At 42.7% G+C, this 10,079-nt stretch overlaps 1 protein-coding gene across 2 annotated transcripts in view; it reads right to left on the reverse strand.

Moving 5' to 3' along the window:
- The window catches only part of LOC148016536 (C2H2 and C2HC zinc fingers superfamily protein), a 29,919-nt gene extending 20,045 nt beyond the window's left edge, over nt 1-9,874 (reverse strand). For both annotated transcript variants that reach the window (XM_087664000.1, XM_087663999.1), the window contains exon 1: nt 9,718-9,874. In XM_087664000.1, coding sequence (XP_087520126.1) covers nt 9,718-9,726 — 9 coding nt within the window. In that variant the 5' untranslated portion in view covers nt 9,727-9,874. The remainder of the gene's footprint in view (nt 1-9,717) is intronic.
- Nucleotides 9,875-10,079: the final 205 nt, after the last annotated feature.

Below are 10,079 nucleotides of genomic sequence, written 5' to 3' on the forward strand. Positions count from 1 at the left end.
TACTCAAGGCAGTCCTGAATGTATCCCAACTCTCTGGTAGAGTGCAAAGCAGAAAGGTAGCTTTAAACTCGTCATCAATGACAAACTTCAAAGCAACCAGCTGGCTGAAAATTGAGTTGAATTCACTCAAATGATTTGACATAGCAGTTCCTTCTTTCATCCGCAAATCCATAAGCTTTTTTAGCCAATACACCTTACTAGCTGCACTCTTCTAAGCATACAATTCCTCCAGTCTAGTCCAAATGGCATAGGCAGTGTCCAAACCCTCTATGTTAAACAGCAGAGCATCAGAGACAGATAGCTCAATGGTCGAGCGTGCAAGCTCGTTCAACTCATCCCAGTCATCTTGTTCCACATCTGCGGGCTTTACCCCTTTGGCCTTGATCGGCTTAGCCTGCTTCTTCTGCAACAGGATATTGTAGCATTGCTTTTGCCACACTGCAAAATTATGTGCACCCTCAAGTTTCTTGATGTGCATAAGATGGCTGCTATCGCTGCTGCCAGCCATGATTTTCAGTCCAAAATATGACCACAAATTCAGCAAATGCAGGCCCAAACTGTCAAACAAGTGACCAAGGTACAAACAAGTACCAACCAGCAATAAGTACCAGTTAAAAGCAGAAATTTCAGATCTGCAAATCAATTTTCAGAAGCACCAAATGTTGTGCTACAGCACTCCACAACTGATGACAGCTGTTCCAAGGACAAATACATCACATTACATGAGAAGTCCCAAATTTTAGCTGCAATTTCTGCTGTGCATGCACCCACGGGCATAAAATTTGACCCACACGGTCAAAAGCCCCAAAGTTTTGTGCTCAAAACATCAACCATACATCTGCATTGTCTCTGACATGCATAGAATAGACCAATTTTGCCAAAATGAAGCAATTTCAGCAAAACCCCCAAATTTTTCAAGTGTCGGGCGTCCAAATTGCATGAAATTAAACCCGCATGTACATAAAATGACCAAGTTGCGCACAAATTTTGCTCAAACAGCAAAAGCTCAAATTGCACGGGGTCCAATGTGCATCAATGTCAAGAAATTGGGTCAATTTCAGCCCAATTTTAACATGTACATGAAAAGCCCCAAATTTCGGAGGCAAAATGTCACAAATTCCTGCAATTTCTGAGACAGAATCTCACTGTGTGTCTTGCTCGTGTCAAATCCGGACAAATCCCCAAATTTGTGGCTCAAATCTGCCCAAAACACAGAACTGTGCTTACACGCGCAAACTCCCGTCAGTGGGCAAAGGGGGCAGCTTGCAGTAAACCTTTGAAAATTAAAAAATTTTGCAAGAGAAATTTGACGAAAACTGTCCCGTAACGTGACGACTGCTGCGTTTTGACCTGCCGCCAGCGTTTTGACCTGCCGCCAGCTGCACGTGGCCTGGAAAGTCACGAACTGACCTGGCGTGACCTGCGTGACCAGCGCCTGTGCAAAACACGTCACTTCTGACCTGCGCCTGACCTGCACGCTGCCTGGAACTGCACGCCTGACTGCACACTGTCCAAGAACAGTGACGAGCTGACCAGAAAATGACTGACTGACCTGCACGCAACCTGGGAAAAGTCGCCTGGCTGAAAAACGTGACCTGTGAACTGCGAGAAGCACGAACACCTTAACCGAAGCTCTGCACGGACTGCGAGAAGCGCGAACACCTTAGCCGAAGCTCTGATACCAGTTTGAAGTGAGTGATGCGCTGCGGAGATGCAATGTCCGGCGATGAAATGTCAGGTAAAGAGCAAAACACGTGAGCAACAGCAACGAGTGAGAGTGAGAGATGCAAGATGTTCTTAGGTACAATTGGAGTGTGTACCACTTTAGGTTTTTAGATAGATATATATGAAAGTACAAGTGTGCTAAGGGTGCGTTCACACCCGTGCACATATAAAAGGCACGATGGCCCTTTATTCCCAACAGTCGTGATAGCTCACATCGAGCACTTGACGATGGCTCGTGAGATATGGCTAGAGCTCGACCAGATGTACAACCGGATGATCCTGATGAAGAGGGTTTCTTTGGAGGTGCAGATGCGGACTTTGTCCGTAAATAAGTCTTCTTCACATCGGGAACACATCAACAAGCTTCGACAACTTCAGATACAGGTTCAAAATGCGGGCAAGCCTATTTCCTCCAAAGACATGGCAATCAGTTTACTATTCCAGTTGCTGCCACGATTCGGTACTTTTTATTCCGCTCTTATTGCATCAAGGCAAGAGTCAACTCTTCGGTGGGAAGAGTTGGTTCCTATGGTATTGGACCAGGAGGAACAATTGAAGGGACAAAATGCTTCCAAATCGGAGGCATTGGTTGGTCAAGCCTCTCAGAAGAAGGGGAAGGACCAAAAGAAAAAGGAGGAGAACAACAACTCCAAGAAAGACAAGGAGAAGGAATCGACTTGCAATATTTGTGGAAAGACCGGTCATTGGAAGAAGGATTGCCCCGACAAAGACAAGAAGGATACCAAGAAGAAGGACACGAAGGACTCTGGAGGGGTGGCTGCACCCTCATCAGCTGCTTATCTACACTTAGCAGTCACTAAGGACTCTACACCAAAGACTTCTGATGCTGCGATGACAGCTCCCCAAGCTCGAGAGTGGATTGTGGACAGTGGTGCCTCACGGCACATGACCCCTTCCATTGGTGTTGCCCATTTGGGACCTTCGCGTGAGCAGATTCTCATTGGAGACAGCTCTTCTGTGTCTATTGCTGCACGAGGTGAGATGCAGCTTATTCTCGATGGACGTAGTGGTACCCATACCTCTGAGATGTTGCATGTGCCAGGATTGGGATATCATTTACTTTCGATTCATAAGATTTATGCTCTTGGCCTCTTGGTGGAGTTTGACAGTGATACTGTTCGAGTCCTTGATCGTGGATCAAGGAAGATTCTCTCTGCAGGGTATGAGGAGAATGGCATCTACAAATCGAAGTCTTCTTCAGCTCTTGCTTCTCTTCTTCTTACTTCTCAGACACAATCCGAGCTATGGCATGCTTAGTTTGGCCACCTGAACTACTAGTATCTTCGGAAGGCATCGCGAGGGTCGTTTATCCGAGGCTTGCTGGACATAGTAGTGAGCTATCAACTATGTATCTCCTATATACGTGGGAAACTACATCGGAATGCGATTCTCAACAAAGCTTTTAGGTGGTCTACTTCACCCATGGAGCTTGTATCTACAGATCTTTGTGGCTCGATGAAAACCAAGTCCCTGAAGGGGAGCTTGTACTTCATCTTGATCATAGATGAATACAGCAGGATGACTTGGGCCTATTTCTTGACTTTGAAGTCGGAAGCTCTCTCTCATTTCAAGGATTGGCTTCTCTTTGAGGAGAATCGTTCTGGCCGACAACTGAAGACCTTGCGTTCAGACAAGGGAGGTGAATTTATATCTAATGAGTTTGCTCGTTTTTGTACAGACAGAGGCATTCACCAGGAGTTTGCTAACACCAACACTCCCTAAGAGAATGGCATTTTGGAGCGGAAGAACCAAAGTGTAATCGAGATGGCACGCACCATGATGGAGCACCGACAGACACCTCAATTTCTGTGGGCCGAGGCAATGGCTACCGCAATTCACATTCTTAATCGATCTCCCACTTCGGCCATTGACAGGATGACACCTTTTAAGGCTTACTTCGGGACTAAGCCTGATGTCTCTTATTTCAGGATCTTTGGGTGTGACCCTTATGTGCACATTCTGAAGACACAGCGTGATAAGTTCGAGGCAGCTTCCCGACGACAAGTTTTTGTTGGCTATAGCTCCCAGTCCCAAGGTTATCGTTTGTTTAATCCCGTTAAGCGGGATGTCTACACGAGCCGAGATGTGCGGTTCGTGGAAGTTCCGGCCACAGAGGGGAGTAAGGAGCACTCCGTCCTTGGAGATCCAAGGGAGAATTGGGCTCCTGAGACAGCTCCTTTGGAGCCAGAGCCTCTTGATGGAAATTTTTCTTCTGATTCAGAGTCTTCTCTTCCACTGGCCACCCCCGAGGAGCTTCCGCTGGTGGATGTTCCTGAGTCTTCCGCAGATAGAGAGCGATGGGGAGAGGTTCGTCCTCCTCCTCGTTGGGCCCATGACACACTCCGAGATTCAGGGATCGAGGGGGTTCCTGAGGAATGGGAACTGCATGATGGACTGCGGAGATCAAGAGAACCCAGGCATATTCTTTGGAGCTTGTCTGCTCCAACTATTGTTTGTTGACCCGTGTTATGCAAGATCGATAGCCCACTTCAGTAAAGGAGGCTTTGCAGTTTGATCATTGGCAGAAGGCCATGGAAGCCGAGTTGGAGGCTATTGAGAGGAATGGCACTTGGTCTTGTGCCTCGTCCCTCTCACAAGAAGGTGATTGGTGTCAAGTGGGTCTTCAAGACCAAGTACCTTAGCGATGGTTCTTTGGACAAGCACAAGGCTCGCCTTGTTGCTAAAGGTTTTGCTCAACACCCCCAGGCATTGATTTCCATGATACTTTTGCCCCCACTGCTCGTATGGCGACTATTCGCGTTGTTCTTGCCTTGGCTGGCCATAGGCGATGGCCTGTCTCTCAGTTGGATGCAAAGTTAGCCTTTTTGAATGGTGACTTGCAAGAGGAGATCTATGTTGAGCAACCTCCTGGCTTTGGATCCTCGGATGGAAAAGTTTACAGGTTGAAGAAGGCCTTGTATGGCCTCAAGCAGGCTCCGCGTGCATGGAACGAGAAGATTGACTCGTTTCTTCAATGGAAGTTGGGATATCGGCGCTCCAAGGTTGGTCCGCAACTTTATGTGAACACTTCCGAGGTTGGTCATGTATTGTTTGTGTTGTATGTTGATGATTTGATTTTAACAGGGGATCATGTACAGAAGGTTCGAGAGACCAAGACAACTTTACATCAGGCATTCGAGATGACGGATTTGGGGCTTCTTCATTTTTTCTTGGGTCACGAGATTTATCAATCTCAGAGGGGGATTTTCATCTCTCAGCAGAGGTACATTCAGAAGCTCTTGGTGACTTTTGAGATGGAGACTTGTCGGCCCATTACTACTCCTATGGATCTGAATTGGAAGGCCACTTCGCACTCTAATTCTCCCGTGATGGATACTTCACACTACCGTCAGTTGATTGGATCCTTGATTTGGCTTCTCAACACTCGTGTTGATCTTTGTTTTGTTGTGGGTCTTTTGGCAAGGTTTATGACGGAACCCAAACAGGTACATTGGCAAGCTGCCCTGCGGATTTTTCAATATTTGAGGAGAACTTGTGACTTAGGGATTTCTTATCCCGCAAGTTCAGATGCTTCAGATCTGGTTCTTGCAGGTTGGAGTGACTCAGATTGGGTTGGCGATGTGGACCACCAACGGTCTACTACAGGCTACTGTTTTACCTTCGGTACAGGTGTTATCTCTTGGGGTAGCAAGAAGTAGCCCACGGCAGCCCTTTCTTCTACGGAGGCAGAGTATCGGGCTGCGTCTTCCACCACATGTGAGGTTATGTAGCTTCGAAGATTGTTGGAGGAGCTTGGATGCTGTCAGCCTCGTCCTACTCTTCTGCGATGCGACAATAAGAGTTGCATTGCCTTGGTACAGAATCCTGTATTCCATGCCCGCACGAAGCACATTGAAATCCAGTATCACTTCATTTGGGAGAAGCTTTTGGATGAAACCATTGATGTGGAGTATCGCAAGACGGAGGATAATCTTGCAGATTTGTTCACGAAGACGCTTTCCCAAGTTTTTCTTCGGCAACATTCCCGATCCCTCAATCTTTTGACCCGTCCAGGATCTGAGAGGGGAGTGTTAGCCAGTGTCATTTCCTGGACAGTACGCCAACGTAGGGCAGCAGGCAAGATGCCACGTTAGCAGCGTACGGCAGCAGGCAGGATGCCACGTCAACAGCATATGGCAGCATGCAAGATGCCACGTCAGCAGCGTACGACAGCAAGCAAGATGCCACATCAGCAAGGTTATGCAATCAACCAGTTTTTCTACAATCAGCTGCATTAAATAATGCAGCCGACTTGGTGCTGGAAATTCCTATTTTTTCGGCTATTTATAGTAGTCGGCTTTGTGAACACTCTAGCATTCATCTTTTCAAATTCTGATCTTGAGATCTTTTGACTGAGACAGACTGTGCTTGGGCTGACCGAGATCGAGATCATCATGTCGGAGACATACGCAGATATTTCTTCTGTCCCCTTGTATATTTCTGCACTCTTATACAGCATACTACACCGCAAATTTTCTGTGTTTACACTGTCTCCTTTTCTCTCTCTCTTCTCTCTGTGTTCACTCTCTCTCAGTCTTTGTCCTACGCTTCCCCATCGCTGCACTCTGGCAATGATGGCATATGGACTATTATTGACATGTTTAGCAAATAGGTTCATTTTATTCCAATCAAGAAAACTATCAAGTCTCAACATATGGCTAGAATATTTATTCAACAAATCTTTAAGTATCATGGTTTACCACAATCCATCGTAGGTGATAGAGATCCATGAACCACTAGTCTCTTTTAGCGAGCTCTTTTTGAAAATTTGGATACAAAGCTTACATTTTCTTTTTCTTATCATCCTCAAACAGATGGTCAAAGTGAGATAGACAATCTCACAATATTGGATATGTTGAAGTATTATTGCCATGAAGCCAACCAACAATGGAAAAAGTATTTGCCTTTGATAGAATACATCTATAACAACACAGTTCATACTTCTACAAAGTATAGCACCATTTGAGATCATATATGGAAAACCACTCTTATTACCTATTCTCAAAACCAAGGAAAATATATTTTATGTCAATGAGTTCGTACATGATATGGATACACATTTCGCCCAAGTTAGAGGAGCTATTCAAAGATCTTAACAAAAACAAAAGAAAGCAGCAAATAAGCATCGAAGGCAATTGATTTTACAAAAAAATGATTGGGTTTGTCTGAAATTTAACAAAGCTCGTCTAAGAAGCTCTAACAAGTCTTCATCCCAAGTCACTAAGCTCGTAGCAAGAAATTATGGGTCATTTCAAATTACTTAAAAGATTAATGATGTTTGTTATAGGTTACAACTTTCAGAGCATTAGAGAATTCACAATACTTTTCATATCCATCTTCTGAAGCCTTATCAAGAGCCTTTATCATTGGAACATATAATAGAGAATCCACCTGAAGTAGATGAACAAGAGAAGATACTTCAACCAAAGCAAATAGTCTTCCACATGATCAAGAAACGAGAAATAAATATTTCTAGAAAAATTATTTTAAAATACTCTCATTTAGATTCTAAATGGATACTAGAAGAGTATGTTAAAGACTATCCATAAATACTTACAACTTATGAAAAAACTATAGAATCAAAAATACTTAAAGCAATGACTTGAGAAGAAGATGGATTTCAAAAGGGAGGGATATAACAAGCGTTTTGTATATCAATTGTTACCGAGACATATTGGCTCAATGATTCTAAATGACTCCTAAAATTTAGAATGTTTTTGAAAGTTAATCAAATGGAAATTCTATTCAAGTCAAATGCTCTAGAATTTCGCAATGAATACTTTTGTCTTCAACAACTATCTTAAATTATTAACCATTTAAGATATTTTAAAGAAGAAGATTTGAAAGCTTCTTTCTCTAGAAAAGTAATATATGACATCTAGAAAAGGACATGTGTCATTTTGAAGAGACAAGTATTCCTACACTTATCATTTTCAATAAACACTTATCATTTATAATCTCTACTTTTCACTTTTAAGCATCCAAACCTCATACATATATATTGAAGATCTCTCTCTTTATTTGGAATAAACTCTCATACTAAAATTTCAACCAAATGCTTTGTATTCTACTATATTTCTCTGATCCAATAACCACTTTCTACTTTGTTTGATATAATCCAAGCACTAAAAAAGAAAATTAGCTTACTGCGCAAATTTGCAAAAATTAGGATTCCAAAATTCTAATTTTCAAGATTATAGTGAATCAGTCATTTTATATATGGTTCAAGCACTTGGTGCCCATGGTTTTGTTTCCATAAATTCTTATAAAGAGGGAGGGGCCGGTTCCTCTCTCAACGTGGTGCCGACTCTCTCTCTCTCTCTCTCTCTCTCTTTCTCTCTCTCTCTCTCTCTCTTCTAATTTTCATAGTAATAATTGATCAAATTGATTAAGTTCAAAGTATTGTCATTCTCATGTTTTTTCTCATGCTTACAAGGCAGCAACTGTTTTTCAATGTTTTTCACAATGAAACTATAAAATTTCTCTCTCTACAGTATTATCTCTCATTCCCTAGCCATCTCTCAAATTATCTCAACAAAATCCATTCATTTGAGTCATCAGAGGTGGAGATATTAGAAAAACTCTAGTGTAAATCCTAATTTACAACAAAAATTAGGATTTGACAGCCACCTCAAAATGCATGCTCAGAATTGAGAGCCTAGGACTTCAATTCCAATAACTAAAATTGAGAGATTTCTAGTAGATTCAAAAGGCTAGCAAGCCAACATCAGATTTCGGGCTAAATTTGTCTTTCAAGGAACAGGGTGAAGACCAATCCTCGAGCAAACCAAGAGGCAAATTGGTTTGGAGACTTGCTGGTCATTTATGCAACAAGGATCAAAGGATCTCAGGTATACTCCATCCATTTGCGATAAAAGTTAAAAAAATACCGCAAGGGGCACGAATTTTGGGGCCAAGAGGCTATCCATTGTCCAAGATTAAAGTGGTAAAGTGTGCATTTTTTATTTATCTAAATTTTATACTTGCTGTAATTACTATTAAATCATGTTGGTACCATCCTCTCCGACAAGAAAGCTTGGTTTCACTAGATGCTACTTTTGAAGCAATAGAATGTCAAGTTACTCCAATCTTTGGGAGAGGTGTAACAAAGAAGGCTTTCTGAAAGAGTCTTGGGTTGTTGACAACCAAGTTAATGGTTGCAAGTATGAACATGACGCAGCATGTTCAAAGACTTGTGATCTAATCTCTTGGAAGAAACAGGTTGCAAGCCTGCTTGTGTTTCTTGTACAAGGCTGTTTCTATCTTTCTTTGTCTGAAGATCTAGAGTAGTTTAAAGCGCTCTTGTAATCTCAGTTCTGTGACAGTTTTCTGCTGATTTGTGTCTTTCAAACATTTGGGAAAGAGAAATGTAACACCACAAGGGGCCTCAACATTTGGGGTCAATCGGAACTAGTGTTAATTGCAGTAGCATTCTAGCTCCCCTATGCTCTTGATTTAGAGCAGAGTTGGCATTCAGCCCACCTGAAAAGCATTTATATGCATATAATACTGCGTTACATATATCACTGCACGGAACAAAACTCGTTGCAATTATCCAATGATACACTACTATAGCCATAAATTTGGCGAAATGGTCCCTTTCCTTCACCATAGTAGGAGCCAAAAACATCGCATAACTGTAAATCTTAGCTCAATCATGGGACAAATTTGCGGTGATGAGTCTGTTTGCACGCCATTTTGCAGCAAAGGGCTGCAGAGTGAGTCCTTCTATACATATAGCAGTGTGATGCCGCACACTGCACTTGCCGGGTGTCTCTAAGTTTGGCATCAGGGTCAAATCATTATTCCTCTTTCGAATCGTCTGTTTCTTATGGTGTAATTGTGCGAGAGCCTGACGTTATGTGTCCCTGACTCAACGCAATGTGTGTCACGACAGTATTAAAATAAGAGAGGGGAAAGGTCTGTGTGTGTGTGTGTGTGTGTGTGTGTGAGAGAGAGAGAGAGAGAGACCTCTGTCATGTTTGCAGAGCAATCGGTTCCAGCGTCGCTTGGTTATGGAGACGGTCTTCTTCCTCCTACTGTTGGAGCTCGATCGTACTCCCTCCCCCTCGATTGCAGCCTTCTCCTTCAAATGTCCAAATTGTAGTTCAAAGGAATTAGGCTAGTCCCAAATTTTAGCAATCCTTTAGAATGTTGAAATTGTATTTCAAAGGCTTGTGTCCCCTTCCATGATTTATTTCTACAATTTCAAATGTTATCTCGTGTTTAGATTTAACAATTGCAAACTTCAGCTTTGAGAATTACAAAACTTTAGTATGTAGATCATGCGAAAACATCATGATAGTAAATTTGCATGGAAACTTTAGATTCTT

The sequence above is a fragment of the Lygodium microphyllum genome, chromosome 23 (assembly GCF_053477565.2).
Source record: "Lygodium microphyllum isolate KBCC chromosome 23, Lygodium_microphyllum_v1.1.10, whole genome shotgun sequence".
NCBI lineage: Eukaryota > Viridiplantae > Streptophyta > Polypodiopsida > Schizaeales > Lygodiaceae > Lygodium > Lygodium microphyllum.